Here is a 26,909-nt window from a genome sequence, read left to right as displayed (position 1 = left end):
TAGGTTCTTTTTTTGTATGTAGCTTTCTTCATGAGGAAAGTTGAAGTAATAATTTTAAAGATGAGTTTGCAGAGAATAGTTTCTGTATTAAGATAGATTGGGAAAACCAAGTGAATGTGGAGGAAAAGAACAAGGTTTAGATAAAGGAAGAGAAGTAGTCTTAAATATTGTCTTTTACCTTTGACTGAAGGTATGATACTAAAGAGACTGTCAAATTTTTTATAGCTTTAAGTTTCTAAACCCATTTCTGCTTTATTTTCTGCAAATAAGCACGATCCAAGTTGCATTAAATGTTATTTTATTAAGTGACCAGAAGGGTCACTAGAAGACATTTTTCTCTGGGATGATTACTTGTATCTTATCGCTCTCAACTCAAGGGCAAAGAAAAACAGATTTATTCCTTTGGTAAAATGATAGTGCTTCTTATCAGGCAGGTCAGGTTTCAGCTTTGCATTTCAGTCAACTTTAAAATCTTTGGGGCCATCATAAGAAAAGGGACTCTGATGTTATGTTTCCAGACATGCTTTTTTTTTTATTAAGATATCATTGATATACAGTCTTATGCCCAGGTTTCACATGAGCAACATTGTGGTTACTACATTCCCCCTATTATCAATGTTTCCAGACACTCTTAAGAATAAATTGAAACTCAAAAAGATTAATTTTAGGTAGCTGTGGTCATTTATTGGCCAAAGACATCTAACTTATCTAAATTATGGTTCTGTTACAAATAAGGGTTTGGTGCTGAATTCTTTTTGGTTGGCATGTTTTCCCCTTAGATTAGCACTGTTGAAGAAGAGCGGTGAGGAAGATTGGAAAAATAGACTTTCCAGAAAGCAGGAGTATGGCAAAGCGTCTGTCACTAGCAGCCTGCACATGCAAGAAGTGGAACAGTCGCTCAAGAAGAAGGTAACATTTTCCATGTTAGGAAAAAGCCATCTAACTAACGTCACGCTTGGAAGTGCACCAAACAGGCAAGCATGCTAACTTACCTAATTACCACTCTGTGACACTTTTGCGCTTTCTTGCCATTTGGGGACACACTTAAAGTCTGTCACACAGCAGCTGAAACTGATCAGAAAGGTAAGGTCTTAAGATGTTACAGAACTGGTAACAGACCTGAATACATAATGCATCAGCAAGCAAGTTTTTGAGTTTTGAAGTGTGTACTTTGGCTTAAAATCTTCAAATGAAGTCTGACCTTACAATGCTATTTACAGCCTTTATAATGAAAAAAACTTTAACTGACCATTAACAGTTTATTGCATATAAAATATGGACTTGAATGTCCTATGCTGAAATTTAAAGCTTAAGTGTATTAAGGGCATAATTGTGGTCAGCGAGCTTATTTCATAATTGTAGGCTTGTCTCACAATGAGCAGGTGTTGCTTTTATTGAGCATGTACAACAAGATATGTTACAATTTAAATAAAATAAAGTAGTACATTGTTATCAATACTGGCAAGAATTTCATATGCAAAAGTTGATGAATTGTTAAATTACTAAGGTAGCGGTGACCAGCTTTTGATCAGTTAGTGCACACTTTCAAAGCTGATGGTGACTTTTCTGCTGCTTGGCTCTGTGGTTGCAGTGCCCATCTGGGCTGGAGGCAAGGTCCACAGCCACTGGTCAACTTCTAGGATCAATAGTCTTGCAACAAAAAAGAAAAACAAAAAAACACTTCCAACAGAATGAAGACCTGGATCCCTCTTAGTTCTAAAAGCATCTGTGGAAGGGAGAAATTATGAATGTGACCTTTTCACATTGTGAACCTTGCATAGAAAGGAGGTGTGCAGGCAGTACTGTGTAGCAGGAGTTTTGACTCTATTTTACATCTCTTTTTTGAGACATAAATGACATTAAAGATAACATGAAAGACATTTAATTCCCATTGTCTTGTAAAGTTCTCAAGTACCATTGAATATTAAAAAGCTTATGTGTGAAAACTGGATTTCAAGAATGATATCCAGAAGTGCAAGAAAACCGGGTCCCTCAATTTATCCCCATGGCCCATAGACTTGATTTAAAAGGGTCTTCAAATCCTTGGTTCAAAAAATAACTTTAACACTTACCTCTTATTGGTCATTTTGGAGGAGCTGATAGTCCTGTATGGCCAGGTAATAATTAAAATAAAGTTACAGAGCACACACCCAGGCAGATTCCTCATGAGCAGTGGCATGAGATACTCAACCCCTTAGAAGGCTGAGGGATCATGTGAGCAGGGGAAATCTCCTGTGTGTGGAGGAGGAGGTCCGAACTGCCTCAAAACTTGGCAAAGGTTTTTGGAAGTCAAGAGATGGGAGGAGGTTACCACAGTTGCCCCTCGGGGGAACAACCCAGTCACTGGAAGGGAGGGGCTCAGAGCGTGGCTGGGGCATGAGTGTGGCATGACATCTCCAGGCTAATGGACACCGCAGAGTCCGCAGCAATAGTGAACTCGTTATTCCCCCTCTTCAGCAACCCAGTTCACTTTGGCCTAAGACAATAAGCACTTTGAACTTAAAATAAGCCAGATCTTTTTTAGGCTTTTGTAACAGACATTGGCAATCTCAGGTTCTGCCGAGGTCAGGTGGTTTTCACGTGGCCTCTGATAAGCCCTTGGCTTTATTTCTTCCCAAGGCTGGCACTGTATTTCAGCCACACTTTGGCTGTGCTCAGATGTGGTAGGTGAGGTGCCTTAAACTTGATCTGTCTTAAGATAGCCCCCAAACAGCTGATAAGTGCTTGAGAAACACCACAGCTTGCTGGCTGGCTGGAATGCTGCCCCAGAGGAGGAAGGGCATTCCTGACATATGAGGCACATGCAGATGAGGCTTGGCACATGCACTGGGACCCAGACATGCAGAAGGAGAGCAGCTTAGGAGCCAAGCTCTGGAACCTTCCATCTTTTCCAACAAGGGTGAAAGGGAGCTGGTTGTACAGTCAGGCTATCACTTCCTGCACAGTTTCTGAATTCATCAGCAGTACATACCCGTGGTTACTACATATTTTACAGTTTGCCCTCCTCTTTTGTGTGTGGTAAGCACAGCTCCAATGAGTTGTAGCCTTTGGAAATGCAGAGGAGACAGGAAATTGAGATGGGACTCTGCATAAATCACTTCCACTGCCCCCTTCAAAACCCCTGCTGTCCAATAAAAATACAATGTGAGCCACATAAGTAATTTGAGACTGTCTAGGAGTCCCGTTTAAAAAACTGAAAAAGGATGCCTTGAAAATCTGTTAACTGTTTTGCTTCTCTCAAAGGTTTTGTCTCCACACACACAAAAATTAATGGTGCTCTAACCAGCATCTCATTTTGAATCCTAGATGGTAAGAAAATATTCTTTTGGCCCGTGAATAGACTTGGGGAACTCATTGAGTTTTCCTTTCCCTCCTAAAAGATCAGTCCTGCTCTGAGAATACAGTACTTCACACTTCCTTGCTATCCAAATTTATCCCCCCAAATCAGGACTGATGATTTGGACCTTAGGTGGGAAGCTCCTCATTTACCTGCCTGACTCAAATCTCCTGCGACACACAGTTTGGGTTCTTCCTCTCTCCTTTTTCTTCCTTTCTCTCTCCTTTGCCACCCTTCATCTCTCTCCTTTCTCCTGTTCTTCATTTAGTCTAGGGCATTACTAACCTGCCTTTCACATTTTTTGCTTTTGTAACATATATAATTAGTTCTAAAGATGGTAAAGCCATTTGGTTTGTAGATTTGGCCTGGTCCATACCGTGTGGAGTGCAAGCACTAAAGCCTAATCCGTGGACAGTTTCTTCCAGAGTAACTCATGCCATCAAGAGAGAGAGAAATGAAGCGAAGCAGTTTTATAGAAGTCATTTGGCAGGAGTCTCTTGGCTGCAACTAAATTACAGTTATTTATTTTGACCAAATAGTTATTTGAAATTCCAACCCCATCTTGGCATATTTGACACTGAAGCATATTTAGCAACTCCCATGCCCTTTTGTTAGGATAATCATCTAGTGTATCAGACCTCTTCTAGGAAATGAAATCCTTTTATAGAGTTAGCGATTACAACGCAGCAGCTATGTCTGAGTCGAAGATTAGGATTTGATATCCAGCTGTGTTCAGTAGGATCAGGTCAGTGAATCAAGCTAAGATCTATGCCGTCCACCGGACAAGTCCTTGAAAATTCAGGGAAGGTGTATCTGCCACATTCATGTTCCAGTTGCCTGTTGTCATTGAACTTCCAAACCACAAATCAGGAGAAAAAAGTCAATTTAAACAGAAAGGGAGGAAAGAGAGAAAGCATGCCGGTATGACCTCGCCATTAAAGGCTGTCACCCCATGGGCGGGTGTGAGTTTGCTGGTGTTTGTACCACCCGGTGGTGTGAGCATGTGCATGCTTCTCACTGACCTGGGACAGAACACTTGGCAGTGCTGTGTCACCCAACCGTGACCCCGCTCTTCCAATGCTCTGCAATGTTTCCTATTTATTTTCACCTGTAGGAAGAAGGAGGATTTACAGATGATAGTGCCATTTCTAATCTGCTCTGGGTAAGCGTGCTCTGAACAGGCGTCCCCTCCACTGCAGCCAGAGTCATACCCACCATGTGTATTCTTGCCCTGAGTGTTCCCTTTTGGGCCCTATTTGGTTTCTTATCCCAAGGCGAGATGTCAGAGTGGAGAACTATCCACTCTGTTTCCTTAAATTATTCTTTTAAATCATCTAATGAAAACCCTTAAAGGCTTTAAAGAAGAGATTTTATATCAAAAGTTTAAACTGCCGATGAAAGTCATGGTTCCCTTCACTGTAACTGAGTATCTTTTACAAACTGCAGTGATCTTGCCATTAACTCATTTAATTACTGCACGGAACAGACTGGGCATATTTCCTGTGCTTGTGTGGATTTATTTTAGCATTCTGAAAAAGTAAACAAATAAGAAGGACTCCCTTGAACATAGAACTGAAATTGCAATGAGTAACTTAACATACTGTCAGAGAAATCGTTGTCTCTCCCCACCCCACCCCACCCCGCTCTGATAAATCTTCTTTTTTCACTTCTAATCCTCTTGCTTTGCTCTATAGGAACCTGTATATGCTTCTACTTATTCTCCTGCTATACCTGCTGCCCATAAATACCTGTCTTTTGTATCTATTAATCAGGTGAGGAAAAGCCTACATGTGTTAAGCCTCATTGCAATTTCTGAGGGCGGGGAGGAACTTGTTTCCTTTGGGGAAGTAATTCCCCAAATATGTGTGCATATATGTGTCTGCATGTATGTGTATGTGGTGTGTGTATGGAGGGTGTATGTGTGGGTGTCTGCTTGTCTGTGCATGTGTGCTTGTGTATGTGTGTGGTGTGTGTGTCTGTGTTCCCAGGGATGGGTGCTTAATCAGTTCCCAGTATATTTAGAGTCAGTCATACACATTGCATCCTTGGCTCAGACTATTAGGTACACCTGGTGGTGTAATTCACTCAGTCATGAAATTGGTTTAAGAGAGAAGCTTCCCCTTTTAATCTCCAAGCATTATATGCCAAGTTGAGTCAGGAGGCCAACCAGTGGACCAGAGTGTTCCTTGCTCAGCTCAGTACTGTGCCGTCTCACTTAGCCTAATGAGGAAGCTGTGGAAGGAGCAGGGAGGAAGACGCAGTGACTGGGCACCCATCCTGACAGGAGCTGGGTACAGTGGCCCTGCTGAAAGGAGGACCCATACGCCTCCTGCCCTCAGCCTCATCCTCACTGGACCCCTGGGTACAACCCACACCTGGCCTGGGCTAAGGAACTCTATGGGTACATAATCCATGATTGTTTCAATGCTGAAAATATCAATGATGATTTTTGTTTCCCTCGGAACATCCTTAGTGTCAAAAGAGCTATGAAAAGTGGCTGCATCGCTTGGCTGTGAATCCTGGGCGCTCAATTCCCTCCGCTTTCTGGACTAGCTCAGACCCAGGCCTCTGTTTCCTCATCAGAACTGGGGCTTTGTTACCTCTAAGGGGGCCTCTGAGTAAAACTGTCAGGACTGTACTGTTCCTTTAGGACTGGTAGTGATAAAACAGGCCTTTGCATGAGAGGTGCAGCATTTCAAATATGGCATTGGCAGAGTGCTCCAGAGAGATGTGCGCCAGGCCTGACTTCGTCTCTCACCTTCATGGTGGAATCCCCCCATTTCTCCTCCCTGAGGTGGCTGTTCTTGTATAATTAAGCATAATAAGCCTGTATAATTGTGGGATCCATGGTTCCTTTCCTCTGAAGTCAGGAATACTGGTCTGTGAGAGCCCAGCCCACTAGTGTGCACCCCAAAAAAGGCTGACATCTGGAGCAAACCCGTTCCATCACTAAGGGGGGCAGGGAGCTGGTGCTTCTAAAGAAGTCAAATTAAACTTTAAAAGAAAAGATGTATTATTAACTCTTAAAATGTAAATTATGTATATAATGTATATACTTACATGTGTATATATATATATATATATATATACACACACACACACATATAGCTTTTATCAACTTTAGTTTTAGAACAGCTTTAGATCACAGAAAAATTGAACAGAAAATACAGCAAGTTTCCACATACCTTCTCTCTCCATAGACATAACCTTCCACACTATGAACATCCTGCCCTAGAGTGGTATATTTGTTAAAATTAACAAGCCCCCAGCAGCTATAGTTTACAATGAGGTTCACTCTTGGTGTACATTCTCTGAATTTTCACAAATGTATGTATTTGTCATATATCATCATAATATCATATAGAGTAGTTTCACTGCCTTAAAAATCCTGTGGGCTCTGTCTGTTCATTGCTCCCTCCCCCAAGTCCTTGACAGCCACCAATCTTTTTAGTATCTCCATAGGTAGTTTTGTCACTTCTAGGGTGCCTTATAGTTGAAATCATGTAGTACATAGCCTTTGCAGATTGGCTTCTTTCAATGAGTAATATGCATTTAAGGTTTTTCCATGTCTTTTCATGACTTGATAGCTCCTTTCTTTTTACTGCTTACTAATTTTCCTTGTCTGGATGAACCACAGTTTATTTATCCATTTGCTTACTGAAGGGCATCTTGGTTGCTCCAAAGTTTCAGCAATTATGAATGAAGCTGCTGTAACCATCCATAGGTTTTTGTGTAGCTATGTTTTCAACTCAAGTATCAAAGAACACAATTTCTGGATCAATAAGAGTATGTTTAGTTTTATAAGAAACTGCCAAACTGCCTCCCAAAGCAGCTGTGGCAATTTGCATTCCCACCGGCAATGAAGGAGAGTTCCTGTTGCTCCACACCTCACCGGTATTTGGTGGTGGTTTTGGATTTTTGCCTTTTCAGTAAGTGTGTAGTAATATCTTATGTTTAAATTTGCATTTCCCTGATGACATGATGTTGAGCACCTTTTCATTTGCTTATTTGCCATCTGTATATTTTCTTTGGTGAGATATCTGTTCAGATTTTTTGTGCATTTTTTAATTGGTTGTTTATTGTCTTACTGTTGAGTTTTAAGAGTTTTTATATTTTGGATAATAATCCTTTATCTGATCAGTCTTTTGCAAATATTTTCTCTCAGTCTGTGGCTTGTCTTCTCATTCTCTTGACAGTATCTTTCACAGAGCAAAGGTTTTTAATTTCAGTGAGGTCCAGCATGTCATTTTTTCCTTTCATGATCATGCCTTTTGTGTTGTATCTAAAAGGTCATCACTGAACTTAAGGTCATCTAGATTTTCTTCTACGTTATCTTCTACTAATTTTATAGTTTTGCACCTACACACTATCAGCATCCTGCCCTCGAGTGGTACATTTGTTAAAATTAACAAGCCTACATTGACATACACACTCTTGCTTTCAAAAATTTAGGTCTGTGAGCCATTTGGAGTTAATTTTTGTGAAGGGTGTAAAATCTGTGTCTGGATTCTTTTTTTTTTTTCTTTTTTGCATGTGGCTATCCAGTTATTTTAGCACCTTTTGTTACACAAATTATCTTTTCTCCACTATATTGCCTTTGCTCCTTTCAAACATGAGTTGAATGTATTTGTGTAGGAATATTTCTGGGCTCTCTATTTTGTTCACTTGATCTGTTTTTTCACTACTACCATACTACTTTGATTACTGTAGACTTTAGAGTAAGTCTTAAGGTTGGATGGTATCATCGGTCTTCCAACTTTGTTCTCCTTCCGTATTGTGCTGGCAACCTGGATCTTTTGCCTTTCCATATAAACCTTAGAATAAGCTCATCAACATCCACAAAAATCACTTGCTGGGAGTTTGATCGTAATTGCACCAAATCTATAGATCAAGTTGGAAAGAACTGACATCATTACATCTTCTAATACATGAACATGGAAATATCTATCCATATATTTCTAAGTTTAAAGAGAAATAACATTTATCAGAGGCAATCTATGTTTAATCCCTTCAAAAATAAAATGTCTTAACAATTCTATATTTTTACTTCTTGACAATTTTCCCAGATAAATATTTTAGAAGCCATTATGTACCTCCAGCTCATCAGTGTTCTTAGAGACTCTTTTCCTCTATCAGTTCTGGTGTCAGTATTCAGCAGTGCAGAGGTTCAGAGAAAATAGAGCATCTAAACAGCACACAAGCTGTCTAAATGGACCATTTGTCTCACTGTCAGACTTTGATGCACATTTTCTTCTTCCTCATGTGCCTCAGGGTTGCAGCAGAGTAAGATTTCTCTTTATTCCTCTCCCTTCAGTTTAGTTGCTGGTAGATAGTGACAAGACCTGATTATGGTTACTTTGAGGTATGAGCCAAGTTGAGACCTTTCTTTGTTTTGTTCAGGCCATTTGAGTCTGTGTGTGCTGATATGGACAGAAATCACCTATGGAGGGAGCAAATCTCGTTTCTTTACCTGTGCAACCAATTCTTAATGGTGATGGCATTACTGAAAACTGTGTAGTACTGAACGGTCACTTCACCTTATTTCTATTACTGTACATATGGTTTTATCATTTCTCCCTATAATTCTGTTCAAGTAGATGGGAATAAGACAAATATTTAAAAGGTAGATCACAATGTTTTCTATCCATAAAACTCTCCAGTTATGGAAGAGTTTTACCCTTAAATCTGCATTAATCCCAGTAATACATGTTAGTTCTTCTCTGTCTTATTATAACTCCGTGTATCAGAAACATTTAGTGAGATTCACTTTGTGAATTCTAAGTAGGTGTTTAGAGGCAAATCCATCAGTAACAATGGGGTAACCTGGGAACATTCTTGTAGATTGATTCTTTGCACAATTTCAAGCTGTGTCCTACCAAGACTCTGTCCCACCCCTAAGACCTATCTTTGTCTCAGCTGTTTCACTGCCTTCTATACACGTGTGAGAGCGCACGCACATGCACACACATACACACTCTCACGCACATTCTTGTTCCCATCCCTCCCCACTTCACCTTTGCACCACGTTCATGGGATCTGTACATGAAAGGAGAGATTTACTAAGGCTTCTCTTCATGTCCTCCTCAACTCTTTTACTCTTCCAGTCAGTCCTAAACATCATCAGCTAAACCTTGATAAACCTTCTCTGAATGGAGCTAGAAAAGCTTAAAAAGGAAAGAGAAGAATATAATGTTTTAAGCTAAAAAAAAGTAAATGGACAAAAATTTCCATCTAACTTGTTTTCACATTCTGAGTTTTAGAATTTAATAGGAATGTATGATAAATTAATTTTCTCAAATGAATAAAAAAGTTGTATACCTTATACCACTATAGATCTATCTAAAGTGATGAGGAATTAGGGGGTCCTAAACCAAACCCACTTAGTAGCAATAAAGGTGAAACTTACAGAGAAGCAAAAACCTTTATGTTTAATGTGCTTTAGAGTGAATAAAAATATACTGCTCCTTAACCTAGATCTGGCAATTCCTAGAAGCCTTAAATCCTAAAACAGCTGTATAATTACAGAGCTTATATCCACCCCACTCTTGTAAGAGCTCTAGGGGAATCAGCGAAATGAGGGAAATGGGATTGTTGATTCAAGGATGTCATTTTTCTGAGTCATTAACCACAGCCCACCACACCCAGGATGCTGGAAATGTTTTTGAGTTCACCATTGAATTAATGATGTCTGGATCTTCAGAGCAGCAAACGTCCCTGGCACTTTATATGTTTTTTTCAAATACCTTAAGTCAAGTGCTGTACTGATTTGATTAAAATTGACTCCTGAAACTTCATTTCAAAGAAGACTTTTGAATTTTGATGAGGTCTTCCTGGCAAGTCAACCTCATAGATTATTTAATGTGGATATATGATTCAGAGTAACTTGGAATTAGAGTTGCCTCACCAATCATGAGTGGGAAAGTTAATAAAAAGGGTTTTTAATTTTGTTAATTTTTTATTTTGATAAAATTTAAAACAAAAATTGTCATAATAGACAGGGCACTATCACATACCCTTTACCAGATCCACCAATTGTTGGCATCCTCTCCTCTCTCCTTTCCTCCTTCAAACCACTACCACATTACTGACTCTCCCTTTCTCCTTGTGTGTATGTATACACATTTCATGCCGCTCTAACAGTACCAATGACTGGGTGGCTTATAACCAACAGAAGTGTACTTCTCACAGTTGTGAAGGCTGGAAGTCAAGATCAAAACACCAGTAATTCAGTACCTGGTAAGAGCCAGCTCCTGGTTCTTAGATAAACATCTTGCTGTCCTCACCTCATGGAATGGGCAAGGGAGCTCTCAGGGGTCTCTGATAAGGGCATAATCCTATTCATGAGCGCTCCACCCTCAGAACCTAAGCACCTCCCCAAAGCCCCCACCTCATAATACATCATATTAAGGACTAGGTTTCACCATATGAGTGTTGGGGACACTAAAACATTCAGTTATAGCACACTTCAATAACTACAGTACAATGATCAAGGTGAGGAAATTTGACCACTTATATGCACTATCCACATTCTAACTGTGTCAGTGTCCCCCACCAATTCCCTTTGGCCCCCACCCCATCTAGATCCAAGCCAGGATTATGCTTTGCATTTAGTTGTCAGTCTCTGGGGACAGGCTTTTTTACCCTAATTTAAATTACCAAGGATCTCAAAATCAGTTCTAGCTGTAATTTCTCTGTAGATGAATTCTGTAAAAAGAAGATTCATGTATTAGATGATAAAGAAGTCTATGTTTATGGCTTACCCCAAATTTGACCAGTGCAGATGTGGTTTAATGCACGTCTTTCCTGGAAGGGAAGGAAAGACCCCTGCCCTATATCACCCTCCACATTCCAGGGCTTTAAGAAGAGCCGTGCTGATCTCCACTTTCTTCCTGCATTAATCTGGAAGTTATTTCCTGCTGATCAGTAAGGGAAGCTAATTTGTCATAAGTGGGTTGAACAGCTGTGGAGGGAGAGAATGACTGGGTCCCCTAGAATGTATCTCCCTTTGGGCCTCTCCTGGTCCTACCACTGTCACTGGAAGACCTTAGATCACTTTGATCTTTGAGTTCTTATTCAAGGAAAACTTCCTTATGAGGGAAGAGGAGCTGGGGAAACTAAGCAGTTAAGGAGAGCTCATCCATAGTTTGAATAAAATGACCTAGTGCATTCCTCAGGTCTTAGAAAATACTGGGGCTTAAAGCAAAACCACACACCCAGGAGGCCACTACCCCCTTTGGAGCTGCTTTGTTTGGTGGGAGCTGCTTTTGTGTGAGCGACTAGGGCAGCTCTGTCTGCTCTGGGCAGGATGCTTTTCCTCTCTTCCTTCCTCAGCATTTCCCCTCACAGCCCCTCTGCCCTGCTTCTTGCCCTGTCCCATGTTCCCCAACAGTGAGGGACTTTATAGTGAAAGAACTGGTGGCATGAAGGAGGGAAAGCAAACTCTCCTATGTTCGAGGACTTCCTGCCCCTGATGCCACCCTCTGCCATCCTCCACTCTCTACCCACTCTGCTGCCCTGAGTGCCTGACCCCTGCCCTCTGCCTCCTTTCTGTCCCTCCTCATTTCCTGGCCTCCCCATGTCCCCCTCTGGATGCTTCCCTATAGACCAAATGAGTGTCATAGTGGCTTAGAAATTGAAGAGACAGAACCCCAATCAGAAAGTCTTGAAAGCCATGTTTAGGTTAGAAGTGTCACTATATACATACATTGTGAGTGTAGCACAATCCATCCTCAATGTCAGATGTATCATGACTTACAAGTCACATCTATGGGCTGACCTGGTGGCCTAATTGCCTGTGTAATGTAGTTACTATAGGAAAAAAGCATGCTGAGCTCCAAAAAACCTCCTTGTAACACTACTTATTCCTAATTAGCTGTCCCTATTTTATGACTGAGTGTGTTCCTTGTGAGCCTAAGTGGGTTAAGATTTTCTAGATCGACTGCGTTCTTGGTGAGCATATATGGATAAAATTTCCTAATCAACCAAGTTTAACTGGCCTGGTAAAACAGAGCAACTCTGAAACGCTGTGAAATTCAAGGCATGAAGACAGTCTATTTTTGTTTATTTTCACAAAGTATCGTTCTGGTATTGCAGAGTTCTGAATAAATAAATTTGAAAACTTCAAAGTTTTAACCTAAAATTCCAGTGTTGTTTCTGGTGATCTGTAACCCCAGCTGGAAGTAAGGAAGCCAAACCTAGTTCGGACAGAGCAGGTGTGGACATTTTTGGACACCGTTGTCCTCCTCTGCTTGCTTTTCGGCTCAGGAAATGCTATATGTGGAAATTTACCTCTGTCACTTCCCTCTCCTGTTTTCTCCGCGGTGCACTTTATAAACAGCGGATCACGGAAAGTCGAGAGAGCCAAATGAGTATCGAAGAGAGGAAGCATCTCATCACCGGGAGAGAGGAAGCATGGAAGGCAAAAGGCAAAGGAGCTGCCAACGATTCCACCCAGTTCACTGTGGCCGGCAGAATGGTGAAGAAAGGTGAGCGCGCATGTGCGCGTGGGCGTGCACGTGTGAGCATGCGCACGTGTGGGCGCGGCCACCTCCTCGCCGGCGCACGGGAAGGTGGTGTGAGTTTACCTCAGTTTGAAAAGTCTAGCCATGGTCCTTTAAGTTTTTACTCTTTCTGAAGTTGTATAAATGCTTTGGGGCAGGTTTTATGAGATGTTCCTACCGAAAACCTTCAAGTCCCAAATAGCGCTCTTCAGTGCAAAAAGCATAATTCCATCGTCGCGTTTCAGAATTTAGCCATTTGGAAATTAAGCACAGGTTTCAAAAGCAGTTGCAAATCAGCTAAGAAATCTTAGTCCTTTCCCATAATTGCTTTTCAATTATTTTCAATTTCTTGCTCTCTGGTAATCAGGTAACGCAAATAAGCCTTTCTCAGTGAAGATGGAGTTTATCTCTTCTCCGTTTTAGGATAATTCTGAGGTTCCTTTCCATCAAACCGAATTCTCTGGCTTACAGAGCCCTATGTCTGGAAGTGTTTTAATAGATGTCAAAAAATGTATCCATTTCCAAGGAAGTGGGATTGTCCTGCGGACGGTCATGTCTCTGCAGCTGAGCTCTTGGCACTGATTTGAAGCTGGTGTTCAAAGATTTATGAAATTAGGTGATGTTTATCATGTGATGAGTAAAGTCACCAGAGAGCTTCGAGGCTGCGTATCCTGTAGGAAATGGTTAAAATGTGGGGTCCCTTTTATATGCACATAGTTTCATTTTATAAATTATTGTTTAAAAGCAAAGGTCCTAACATAGTGATAAAAGTGTTCACATTCACTTAGAGTTGACTTATTTTGTCATTAGCTTCCGAGGCTTATGTTTCCCTCTCAAAACTTTTTGGGATCCTTACCCCATAAATAGTGCCTAACTCACTGTGGGCTCGTAATAAATATTTGCAGAAGGAAAAGAGGAAGGGAGGGGAAGCCCTGGAATTGTGATTAATTCAAATCTTGGTAGAAGAAAACAAGATCATTTACTCTCACAGAATGAGGTAGTATTTGTTTAGCCACCACATTACTGAACTGTATAATCTGATAAAACAACTCTAGCATAAGCCCTGTATTAATAAAAGCACGCCCTGAGGCCCACGGTGATCAAGAAGAGCTCAAGCGGATCACTTGAACTAGAGCTTAAATCTTCCAACTTCTGGTCTAGACTTCTATCCTGATGACATTTTTGGTTTCTTTTTTTCTTCTTCCATCTTAAAAATCATAATTTACTTCTAAGGGGGCCCTTACTACCAGGTACCATTGCCCTTGTCCACAGCGATGTCAGAGTAAGTAGACTTGGTCTTTTGCAGGTTTGGAGAGCAAGGTCAGAGAATTTCCTGTCCCTTGGTGGGTTTGCATTCACATTTTACTCAGGAAATAATTTTCTTGTACTTCTAATCTGATGAAAAAACTGAACCCTATTTTTCTAATATTTTTACCATCTACTCCATTACATGTTTCACTTGAGCCATTGGCTCTTTTTGATATGCCGTAATGTGGCCCAGTGTGCTATAGTCACTACAGAATAAAATAGCCGTAAAATATACCCTACACTACAGCTGCAGACTCCCCATCTCATCAGGATACTGCTTATCTGCTAATTGCCAAGAGGTATACTGTACCCTGGGTTTCATTCCATCACCTCAGAAACTTCCGTTGGCCCCTAGCGTCCCTAAGTCTTTCTCCCTTACTGACGGTCCTAGATTCTACATAGCAACGAGTACTCCACAGGTTTCTGTGACATTCTAGGATTCTCTTGAAAAGTATTCCAAGCATGCCTTTGAATAAAAGATGTGAAAATGTCCTCCCCAGAAAGAGCAGGTGACTGGTTATTGCAGGTGGAATTCATTGAAAAGAAGTCTGGGGAGTGCTTTGTTTTGTTTTAACATGGTGTAATTTAAACCTTTATGCCCCTCCCCCATTACAGAAAATCCTTATTTATAGCTGGGAAAGAGGTCCCACCTTTAGGAGCTATCGGGCATGCTGCCGCCTGAATGGGCAGCAGGGGGCGCCCTGACAGAATGGAGGGCCAGGTTGGTTACCTTGAGTCCTGCCTGTTTATTAGCCTCAAATTAATGAAAGACGTTTGTGCTAATGAACACTTCCCATGTCTCTTCTTGCATCCTTTTAGTAATGATTTACTGCCCCAGCCTGTGACACCAATTTTTATTTATCTTCATTGTCTTTCAAGAAGGTTTACTTCTCACTGATATAGCGGTCTGGTGATTGAAATAAATATTTAAAATTTTATGGACCTCATTAAGCAAAAATATATGTACATATTGAGAAGCACTTCCAGAATAGCACCTGAAACTTAAGTTTTAAACTACCTTTCTGTATTTTTCCTTAAATTTTTTTATGCTATAATACATCCCCCTCCAGCTCATGAGAGGAAAGAGCAGAGCAATTCATTTATTTTTCCTTGTACGTGAGGTGATTTACTCTGGACAACGATATTCTCTGGGTGTTGTTTGGATTTTTTTTGAGGGTTGCTTAAAGTGGTGATGTCATTGTTAAGGTTTTTTGCTCTATCCAGTGCCTTCTTTTTGCTGGTATTCCTTTCTTTCTCTATCATGTACCGTACCACTTCTCCTTTAAAGATTCCCCACCTGGCTTCTCAATAAATACATGTGAAAGCAGATCGCTACTTCCCAGGAACACTTGGGATAGATACGACCCTCCAACAATCAGAAATCCACTTAAACATATACTCCTCTGTGTCTTCCTTCTTAAAGGTTAGCACTCCTTGGCTTATTGATCAATAAAGACACACTCTCAAGTGATGCCCCCAAAGGCCATACTGTCCCTACCTCACCACAGCCTGCAAGAAAACTCCAGTGCTGGGGGCCACTTGCCAAATAGCATAACGCAGCCCATTCTCTACTTCCTCTGTGGGAGACGGTGCAAATACACTTCCTCTTCAACTACATTCACCACCCTAAAAAGCCTTGTGAACTCACATCTCCATTTGTTCAAATATATTCTGATTGCCTTATGTTCTCCTATTCAGATGATGTACATGCTATAGACATATTTTCCCACATCTTCACTGTTCACTTTGGAATGACAGCTTGTCAGCTACTACAATTCTTACAAACCATAAAATTCTGTCTAACCTGCAGTTGTCCCACCTAGTCATGGTACCTGCCAAATGTACACATGGGTGTGCACACTGCATGTGTGTAAATTCTGTAAGTTGTAACATCTATATTGGGACCAACAGACATCCATCAGAGTCCTGGGAATTTCCAGAAACAATCCTGACAGTGATCCAGAAAAGATTCCAGAAATTTCCAGAAAGCAAATACTGAATAGTTCCTTGTTGGTTCTGCAGGTCTGGCATCACCCACGGCCATAACTCCAGTAGCGTCCCCTCTTGGCAGTAAAACAAGAGGCATGACACCAGTTTCCAAACCCCTGGAAGGTAAGTCCCCCAGGTGCCTGATAAACCCCTGGTCTGTGATCACTGAGCTCCTCTGTGACACTCTCTCACTGATTGTTTCTATCTGCCTAGATATTGAAGCCAGACCAGACATGCAGTTAGAATCAGACCTGAAGTTGGACAGGCTGGAAACCTTTCTGAGAAGGCTGAATAACAAAGGTACCAAACAGAAGCCAGAGGGAAGCTTCGGTTTATATGCTCTTTCTGGCACATGGTGATTCGTATTTTAATGAGTAGCTAAGGAAACCTTGCTTCTCTCTCAAAATCTCTAAATCCCAATTCTGATTGCTTTTCCTCAGCTAAATTGTCTTCTTTCTGTTTGACTTCACCAATTCATACCATAGGCATTGTCTTTGCTACTTTCATTTACAAAATGAAGTTATAGGTCAAGACTGGATTATCAAGCTCTGATTCACTTGATAATGTATTAAATTAGGGAACCCCCAACCAAGTAACATTTGTTCCTGAATCCGAGCCCTTGGGATGTCATCCAATCAGGATTGTAAACTCAGTAATTTTGCTATTATACCTGAAAGAAGATTATTATATTATAAAATCAACATTATCTTGGGCCTGGTGAACTTTAAATGATATATATCAATTTCCAATAAGGTAGGAACTGGTATTGTATCTTATAATCAAAATGATTTGTAAGAGAAAATTCTAATGGATAAGTATTGAAATAAATATTTCAATGCAAAAGCCAAAAAAGTATACAAAATAAAAGAATAATGTGCAGAAATAGCCTCTTCTCTTAATAAAAATGTCTAGTACTTGAAATTTATCAACTACTAAGTACTGGGAGCCCTTACTATTGACAGTGAGCCCCAGTAGGTTGAAAATAACACAGACAGCCATTTTAAACCAGAAATATAAAAGGGTAATAGAATAACCAAACTGGCAAGACAAGGAATTCAAACAATTGAAAGTTCATTAAATACAGTAATCCAGCCCACAACTTGGTAAATGAATCCAGTTCTCCACCTCTTTTGTAAATAAAGTTTTATTGGAAACAGTCCTGCCCATTTGTTAACGCATCACCAATAGTTGTTTTTGCACTGCAACAGCAGAGTTGCCTAGTGGCAATACAGGCCATGTAGACTCCCATACAAAGCTTAAAATATTTACCATGTGGCCCTTTGCAGAAAGTTTTCACAGACCCTGAATGGAACTAGGCTGGAGCTAGTTCTGCTTCTCATAGCAAAAGGAACCAGTTCAGAAATGCTTAGTGGGCCTGGACGCAGCAAGGTTAGCCTCCCTCCATCCTACCACTTCCCAGTGCAGACTTTGCTCAGACAGGAGGTCCTTTCATGAGAATTCAGGTGAGGCCCAGGAAGCATCTCCAGAACCCTGGACATCACTGTCATGTTTCCTCCAGTCCTGGAACTTAGGGGGGAAATTATTTTTCATGTACTGTGAGAATGTAGTTGGAGTCAAGTTTTCATAGAAATCTTGTCATCTATTTGCTTGTTTGTTCATAGTTGGTGGAATGCAAGAAACGGTCCTCACTGTCACCGGTAAATCTGTTAAAGAGGTGATGAAGTTGGACGATGACGAGACCTTTGCCAAATTTTACCGCAGCATGGATTATACTGTACCCAGAAGCCCTGTGGAGCTAGATGAGGACTTTGATGTACTTTTCGATCCTTATGCCCCCAAGTGAGTTATTTCAGTCCCCATCTTTCATCCACTGAGCGCAGATCCCTTCATCAGCCTCTATATACACTTTCATAAGATCTCCTCTGTTACCTTCTTCTACAATAGAACTTCATCACAGCCAAGCTTTACCCTCGAGAGCCAGACAGGCAGTGCTGTGGGGTAGACAAAACATTATGCCCCATAACAAGTGTGCATTCAGGCAGAATCTTGCATACACAGCATGTGTCACAGATGTCTACCCTATTCCAAAAATAATGTCACCAGATTTTCACAAAACTTGAATGTTGTTTTGCAGATCTTTAGATTTAACATTATTTAGCAGAGATTTCTTTACCTGCCTTTCAATTCACATATTGAATTCTTACTCAGAACTTTGAAAAATGTTTGGCTCACCTGGCCTTAAATTAATACAACCAGCTAGAAAATCAGTAAGGCATGTAACTTAACTTATAATCACATATAAAATCAACAGATGAAGGTTTTCTCACCAAGGTTCAAGGGTCTCTCCACACACAGGAACACTACCAAACCACCTAAAAAAAGTGATGTGATACTAGAATTCCTTTGGTTGCAAGTGCCAAACAGAAATCCCTGTCAGACTTCAGCAAAAGGAAGATGGGGAGGGATTTACAGGTTCACTCACTGAAGGGGCAGGTGTGAGCTCAGGTTCTAGGGGCTGGTCGGAATGAGGCCTCCCTCACGCCAGTTTTCCTCAGTCATACTGTCACCATGTGGTGGAAGATGGCCACCGCTAGCTCTGGATTTTTCATCTGAAGTACTTGGCCACTCAGCAGAGGTGGCTCCTCTATCGAGTAGCCCAGCACAAGACCCAGGCTTGACTTTCTAGGGTCTAAGCCCAGCCCTGAAGCCCTGTCACCAAGGGGATGGAAAATGCTGAGTGGCCAGAGCCCGGGTTTGGGTCAGACAGTGGAGGGCAGGGGATCCTGCAAAGGAAAGCCGAGGCACTGCTACCAGATTCCCGGGGGAATATGCTGGGCAACTATGAACCATATGTATCTATTTCCCACAAATTTCTCAGAGTGACAGTCTCTTCTTGAAGTCTGTGTGGTTCATTATAAAGTTTCCCTTAAGCTGCTGGTGATACATTTTTTTGCATATTCAGTTTGTTCAGTTTTTTCCAATTTGTCAAAAAAAATGAACAATTTGCCATTTCCCAACCTTTAAATGGTATTTTGGGTATTTGCATACATGGTTATTTAACCATTTCTCAACCTTATCCCAACTCAAATGTCATTACTTAAATCACTACATATAAACACATACATGTATGTTCACACACACACAGGACAATGTTACATGTAAAGACAGACTTCCAGGCACAGAGACCCATGCAGGGAGAGTTGAGAGCAGCTGCTGGAGTCTCTTGGTAAATCATGGGACTGACTCCCCAGTGGTTCTCTGCCTCCAAGTTGTGTGGTCATAGTTGGTTTTGTGAGCCTATTTTATTTCAATATAGTCTTCAGAATAGTGGTTATTTTTCAGAGGTGGAAATGGGTTGAGAAGAGGTCAGTTATGGGAGAGTTGGTGGGAGCTGAGAACCTTACGTAAACAAAGGTTTGTCTGGAGGAAAGGATTAAATCGAGAAGCAGTGGCTGGCTCTAAATTCTTGAAGGGCTTGATGGTGACAAAAGTAGATGTGTGCATTATTTCAGTAGAATTAGGATGGGTGCTTGGGTGTGATTAGGATGGGGAGGAACTCCCTGCCCTCAGAGCTTTCTGGTAGAGGAACGAGCTGCCCCATTGGAACTAGGTGCTCCTCCATACAGAGACCAAGGGGCGTGTGGTGTGAATAGGGGCTTCTAGGATTGGCTGGGATCTTGAACTAAATGGGCTTCAATTTCCCATCTCCAAGATTCTTTGACTCCATGTGAGGGGATGGTGCATAGAAGAAGGACATGTAAGATTGATAATAAAATCTGCTGAAAGCCCATCAAGTAAAATGGTGTAGCCCACCACTTCAGGTCAGAGCCCTGCCTGTGACCAGGTGTGGAGGACACTGCAGACCAACCTTCAGCTCTGCTTTGCTTCTCAGGCTGACATCCTCTGTGGCCGAGCACAAGCGATCAGTCAGGCCCAAGCGCCGGGTCCAGGCTTCCAAAAACCCCCTGAAAATGCTGGCAGCAAGAGAGGACCTCCTTCAGGAATACACTGAGCAGAGATTAAACGTTGCCTTCATGGAGTCAAAGCGTATGAAAGTTGAAAAGAGTGAGTATCTGGAACTACCACCCTGTTTCTGTGCTTGGGACCTGAGATTAGGTGATTTTAATCATCTCCTTTTTCTGCCTTCAAAGGCTAATAATGCTGCTCAAAAGACATGCATCAAACAAAAATGACTTTGTTTGCACACACACATGCCCACCTGCCTGGAATTTAAAGGCTTTTCACAGAAATCCTTATACCATGGAACATTTGTTCACTTGGTTAATTCAAATTATCCTGTATTACTGAGTTTTAAGAAGTCAGAGAAGAAGGATGTTTCTAGGCTACAAATTATAATTCAACATTTTCAGCTCTATAGAGCCCACCATGTTATTTCTTTACTTAATCTTATCTAAGAGCAAATCATTTGATCTCTCATGAGAAAAATGTCCCAAATCACTGCTTTCATAACCCTACATGTTTATGTTAATGCAAAAACCAGTGCTTTCCAAATTGTTTTCAACAGCAGCCTCAGGACCCTCAGAGTTGGGATGTGGGATGGGTAGAGTGAGGGCCCCTGGGGTGGAGACAGTGAATGGATAGACAGGAGGAAGACCTCATGCTCTGTCCCACTTTAGGCTAAGCTGAGGCCCCATAGTTCTGAAACAGTGGTTTTCTTGGTGGAGGTAATGACAGGCATAATCATGCTATTTTGAACATTCTTGCTGTAATTTTTATTTTCCTAATGTACTCATAAACCTACTTCCTAAAGTTTTTCTTAGACATGTAGTATTTAGGTGAAGTTGTTGAAATTTTTCATTATAACTGGTTTACTAAGGAGAAGTGTATGTCAGAGTTGCTATGCCAGATGAATTGTCAAATCATGTTATATTTCTTCAGCATTAGAACCTAATCCCTGCAAAATAGCTTTCTGAGTTTCTCTCTAGCATATACATTTTTAACAGTGATTTAGAGAAATAAAGCTTTACTGACACACTTTATGTACTTCTCCTCCTTTGGGATGATGGATGCATGTATGTTTCTTGGTCCACACTGAAAACCCAGCATTTTGGTATAACAGTCTTAAGTCTGAGAGCAGAAGACCTTAGGAGATCATCTAGTAGATCACTTTGCCCCTCAGGAAAACATTAGAACTAAACCATCCCTACAGAGTGCTTGCTTTTCTACGTATCAACACTTCTGTTGAAAGATACCTAACAATCTTCCTTGAGAATGCATTTTCAACATCTAAACATTGTTAGGAACTTTAGCAGCTCTCAGTAGCTTTGCAACAACTGAGTCCAGCTCCTGATTTTATATTAAAATAGCTGGTGCACACTGTCATTCAGCTTTTGTGTCTCAATAGGATTAAATGTGGCTAGTGTCAACAAGCATCTGTGCTTTCAATACGGTGTTAAACTCTTCATACAGTGTGTAGGCATTGAACTGCATAGTTAATCAAACTTGAGTATGTTCTCCTACTCTGGATTAACTTTAAAAGAAAAAGTCAGGCATAAATAATTTCTGAGTGCAGACATTGTCATTTCACCTGAACATCTTGTCTCCCCGTCTTGTGTCTCCTTATTCAACCCCCCAGTGTCCTCCAACTCCAACTTCTCAGAAGTCACTCTGGCAGGTTTAGCCAGTAAAGAAAACTTCAGCAACGTCAGCCTGCGGAGTGTCAACCTGACAGAACAGAATTCTAACAACAGTGCCGTGCCCTACAAGAAGCTGATGTTGGTACAGATTAAAGGTATTTAAGGGCAGCAGAGAGGAGTCACATGTTGACCAGGACTTTTTAATCTAGTAACATCAGGAGCCCTGACTGCCCCAAACTGCCCATTAAAGGGAGGGAAATGCATGCTTTTTGAGACCCTGCTGTGTGCCAGGCACTGTGCTACCTCCTCTCATATAATTCTGACAAAATCTGTGAGATGGGAAATAGATGCCATGGAGACTCAGAGAGGTTAGTAATGTGTCTGAGGTCACAGCAGCTGTTGAGTGTCAGAGGTAGATTTGAACCCAGGTATCTCCATTCTGGAAGCTCGGCTTTCGCTGCCGCTTCTCCCTGCCCTGTGACCCCTGCCACAATACTGTCATGCAGTTACCAGATGCCCCCTATGTCATCACTGTGGTTCTTTCCACTCAGTTCTCTCTGAAGTAAACTAGAACCAACATAGGCCAGAGGGAGAAATGTACATTCTTGAAGAAGGAATCAAGAAAAGCAGAGGCAAGTGAAGTGGATCTGATTCCACTCCAACACAACACCCTATCAACAGCAACAGGCACTTAGCTGACAGCTAGGGAAGCTCTGGGCGATGGGGAGAGGTTTCACCGCCTCCAAGGAGCAACTGCTGGAGATGAATCTTCAAGAGAAGAATGGACGAAATGTCCTTTCCTTCTGTGAGGGTTTCCAGAGTGTTTCTGCATAACCACTGTCCTCCTGGTGTCTTCAAGGACAGTAGGCTGATGATAAGTGCAAATAACCCCCCTCGAGTCCCATGTTCTAACCCTGAGTCTATTCCGTCAATGTGATTGTGGGAAGATTAAATCAACACTCATTTAGAAAAAAGGTGCTGAAAGCAGCTCAAGGCAGTGCTTCTCTCCAAACTGATTCCCCTCAAGACTCCTCTACAGTTTAGAGTGAAAATTCCCACAAAAGAAGGTGCTGTGTGAAGGCGTGCTCTCACCTGCCTTGTAGTTTTTGAATGTCAGAGTGAACAGAAGGAGACAGGACCTGAGGAAAGGAGTGTGTTTGCTAACTTCCCTGGTGAAAGGAACCTTGATAAATCCATACCTGTGGTGTCAGAGGACCCTGAGCGTGGTCCTCAGAAACATGGGGATTGGGGAAAGCACTGACAAGGGAGGCTATCTGTGCCATTCTCACTAGAAATGCCCCCACCGCACTGGGCCATGGGAACGAGTGTTCACGGATGAGACGTTAGAATTGAAAGTTTGTAGCAGGGGCGCTACAAATGTGAGGTGTTTCTGGGTCCTTCCCGTGGCTGGGAGAGTTCTCTTTCTGGGAAGACAGTGACTCTCATCCTCATGTTCAGGAAGAAGACATGTGCAGACAAGACTTGTGGAACCTCGAGCTTCATCACTCAACAGTGGGGACTGCTTCCTGCTGCTCTGTCCCCATTACTGCTTCCTGTGGTCAGGGGAATTTGCAAATGTCATAGAAAAGGCAAAGGTGGGTATCTGAACAATAAAAACTGTTCAGGTTAAGCATCTGCTTTACACACCGATAGAATGTTCTACCAGTTGCCAGATCTTTACAGAGCTGCTCAGATGTCAAATGTTTCATTCAAGCGAGAAGAGGTAGTAGGTAGTATTCACTTTTCTGAATGTCTCAGGAACAAGCTTTCTTTAGGTGCTTTAATGGGCTATTTAAGAAGGAGTATGACTACCTTCCTGTTTCCAAGTCCCGGGTTTACTCTCCTGTGTAAAAAAGGTACTGGCACATCACTTCAAAGTTGTTTATCTTAGTGCCTATGAAAGTCTGCTCAGGACTTAATGAATGAGACTCTCATAGGGAAAAGCCCAGCGAATGGGTGTTTTTTCAAAGACTTCACAAGGGAATTGTTGAATTTGAAGATTGAGAACTATTGCTCTAAAGAATTGATACCCTGTGGTCCTTTAGTTATATTTTCTTGACATTGTTAAAATACCCAACAGCCAGTGCCTCAGCTCCTGTGGTCGCTGGTTTTCCTTTGAGACACAGGCCATTTCCCTCCTTCCATTTCAGCTCACGCCTCTCCACCTAGTCCTGGGCTTCTCCGCCCACATAATCACGTTCCTCCCTTTTTTCAGGCCTCAGAACTTGCAACTTTAATTCAGACAAAGAGGGAACTTGGTTGTAGAGCTACTTATGTCCAGACTATTGAAGAAGGAATTAATACACACACTCATGCAGCCAAAGACTTCTGGAAACTTCTGGGTGGCCAAACCAGTTACCAATGTAAGAGTTTACTGTATCTATGAAACTGACAAGACTGGAATATCCTTTTTTATCCCCAGTTCATTCTTCAAAACCAGCTACTTTTCAGTGTAAAATGTTCTATTCTCATACTGTTCTTATCCCAAAGCTGCTGGAGACCCAAAAGAAGACGAACTGTATGAGACAGCCATAATAGAAACAAACTGCATTTACCGTCTGATGGATGACAAACTTGTTCCTGATGATGACTACTGGGGGAGGATCCCAAAGTGCTCCCTTCTGCAATCAAAAGAGGTAAGTGCATGACCTCTGCCTCCCCAGCCAGCTCCTGCACACGTCTGCCCAGTGAACACTCGCAGAGGCTAGCCAGTGTTAGTGCCTGCCGCAGGACAGTGACATCTTTTTAAAGGATGTTTGTCCATGAATTCAGACCACTGCTGTGCTCCTAAATGCTGATACAGAATTCAGAACATTGTCCAGAGGAGGAATGAAGCATTGAAGGCTTTTCTGTTTTAGGCAAAATGTATTTTCTTTCTTTTTTTTTTTTGGTATTTTTTCCCTTCTTTTATGTCTATATGAGATGAAAGAGGTTAACTACACATTCCATGGCAATCATTTCACAATATATGTAAGTGAAGTCATTATGCTGCATGCCTTCAGCTTGTACAGTGCTGCATGTTAATTATTTCTCAATAAAACTGGGAACAAAATGCAAATACTACTTAGCCCTATCTCTTGATTTTTGTGTAAACATTAAATATTTTTCAGTTCTTAAATATTTCTCAGAAAGAACAGATGCATGTGTATATAATTTATGTGTTTGCCACATAAAGTGCTGGGTTTTTTCTCCCACATCAGTAAATATTAAATACATGCCTTTGCAATACCATTAAGTATTGTTGAATGCTGAAAAAAAGTGGAAAACTCAAAGGACCTTAAATTTCTTTGGATAGAACTATTTGAAAGAATGTAACCCAAAGGTAGATGGATGGTATGATAAACATGGGCATTTAAATGGAAAAAAAAGTGACAGAAAAAGAAATAATGAAGAATCCAATTGACCCTTGAACAATAACGGGTTTGAACTATACAGGTCTACGTACATGCAGATTTTTTTCCACAAATATACTGGAAAATTTTTTGGAGATTTGCAACAATTTGAAGAAACATTTTATTTTCTCCATCTTTATTGGAACAACATAGTATGTAATACATATAACATACAAAACATACATTAATTGACAATTCATGTTATCGGTAAGGCTTTTGGTCAACAGTAGGATATTAGTAGTTAATTTTGTGTGAGCCAAAAGTTATATGCAGATTTTCACCTGAGCAGAGAGTCAGCACCTCTAACCCCATCTTGTTTAATGGTCAGCTTTGATTTCAAAGAGAATATGAGATTGAGCCCAGTTTTGAGTTCAGTAGAATTTTGAAATTCTGTAGTAGATTGCTAGAAATGGTGGAAGAAATTACTCTAGGAAGAGAGAAGAGAATAAACCACAGGAATGGTAATAAATAGTGTTATGTTCACATATTCATTTAACAAACACTTAGTAAACTCCTGCTGTTAATGGAAGTAGGGTATGATCTCCAGCCTTGAGCATCTCCAAGTCATACAGAGAGTCCTCTATGCCTGGCATGTGTGAAATGGCCTCGACATGTTAACTGAATGAATGAACAAAGGGAAAGAATGAATATAGGAAGACATACTTAACTTTTATGAACCAGAAGTTTCAGGTGGTTTGTGAGGTAAGAGGAGGGAGCATTAACTTGGGCGTTCAGGACAAGAAGAAAGTCACACTGAGGGAGAAGAGGCTGGCTTGGCAGGGCAGTGCCATCTAGTCAGATCCTGTGATCTTTCTGTGTTTGTACTGATTGCTCAGTTAGGATTCCTATCATCACCCATTTGACTCACTGTCAATAGAGATCCTGATTCAAATGGAGCATGTCTCTGAAGCTAACCAGTTCTTCTGTACCATTTTCCCAGGTACTGGTGTTTGATTTTGGTAGTGAAGTTTATGTGTGGCATGGAAAAGAAGTCACATTAGCACAACGGAAAATAGCATTTCAGCTGGCAAAGCACTTATGGAATGGAACCTTTGACTATGAGAACTGTGACATCAACCCATTGGATCCTGGAGAATGCAATCCGCTTATTCCCAGGTATTCCTGTGATCAGTTGATGGCACTGTGGCAGGAGCAAAGTCCCTCAGTGGACCCTCAGTCCTTCCCACAGTTTTCTGCTATTGCTGTGCACAGGTTTTGATTTTCATAAATGATTGCATACAGTACTCTGAATCCTCACAAAAAGATTTCTTTAGGTTTTGCCTAACTGATACAGAAATACACTGTCATCATTTCCTGGAAGCTATTTGTGTTATATTTCACTTCTTAGTGAACACATGGTCGCCCCCCTGCTGCAGCATTCCAGGTGCTATTGTGGCAGATGAATAGCAATTGTTTAAATAAATTACATGCTGAAAAAAAAAAGAACCTTTAGATTGTGTTTGTAATAGCATATTAAGTAAGTTAAGTTAGACTCTTAGATAGTAAGGAAGTTAACCGTGAACCTTTGGTAACCACGAATCTAAAGCCTGCAATGGCAATAAGTACATACCTATCGATAATCACCCTAAATGTAAATGGACTGAATGTACCAATCAAAAGACATAGAGTCACTGAATGGATAAAAAAACAATACCCATCTATATGCTGCCTACAAGAGACTCACTTCAAAAGACATACACAGACTAAAAGTCAAGGGATAGAAAAAGATACTTCATGCAACTAATAGGGAGAAAAAAACAGGAGTTGCAGTACTTGTATCAGACAAAATAGACTTCAAAACAAAGTCACAAGATACAAAGAAGGA

At 41.1% G+C, this 26,909-nt stretch overlaps 1 protein-coding gene across 23 annotated transcripts in view; it reads left to right on the top strand.

Moving 5' to 3' along the window:
- SVIL (supervillin) overlaps nucleotides 1-26,909 on the top strand; it is a 235,847-nt gene that overhangs the window by 185,159 nt on the left and 23,779 nt on the right. For 16 of the 23 annotated variants that reach the window (XM_073228993.1, XM_073229000.1, XM_073228994.1 and 13 more), the window contains 13 exons: nucleotides 780-909; nucleotides 4,452-4,499; nucleotides 5,032-5,109; nucleotides 12,675-12,822; nucleotides 16,168-16,257; nucleotides 16,348-16,434; nucleotides 17,757-17,934; nucleotides 19,988-20,160; nucleotides 21,692-21,847; nucleotides 23,151-23,287; nucleotides 23,908-24,055; nucleotides 24,183-24,328; nucleotides 26,025-26,200. In XM_073228993.1, coding sequence (XP_073085094.1) covers nucleotides 780-909; nucleotides 4,452-4,499; nucleotides 5,032-5,109; nucleotides 12,675-12,822; nucleotides 16,168-16,257; nucleotides 16,348-16,434; nucleotides 17,757-17,934; nucleotides 19,988-20,160; nucleotides 21,692-21,847; nucleotides 23,151-23,287; nucleotides 23,908-24,055; nucleotides 24,183-24,328; nucleotides 26,025-26,200 — 1,695 coding nt within the window. The remainder of the gene's footprint in view (nucleotides 1-779; nucleotides 910-4,451; nucleotides 4,500-5,031; nucleotides 5,110-12,674; nucleotides 12,823-16,167; nucleotides 16,258-16,347; nucleotides 16,435-17,756; nucleotides 17,935-19,987; nucleotides 20,161-21,691; nucleotides 21,848-23,150; nucleotides 23,288-23,907; nucleotides 24,056-24,182; nucleotides 24,329-26,024; nucleotides 26,201-26,909) is intronic. The other 7 variants (XM_073229004.1, XM_073229001.1, XM_017672758.3 and 4 more) reach the window with 2 other exon arrangements.

This window comes from Manis javanica, chromosome 2, assembly GCF_040802235.1.
Source record: "Manis javanica isolate MJ-LG chromosome 2, MJ_LKY, whole genome shotgun sequence".
NCBI lineage: Eukaryota > Metazoa > Chordata > Mammalia > Pholidota > Manidae > Manis > Manis javanica.
The sequence above is the reverse complement of the archived record's forward strand: the minus strand, read 5'-3'. Positions and strand labels throughout refer to the sequence as shown.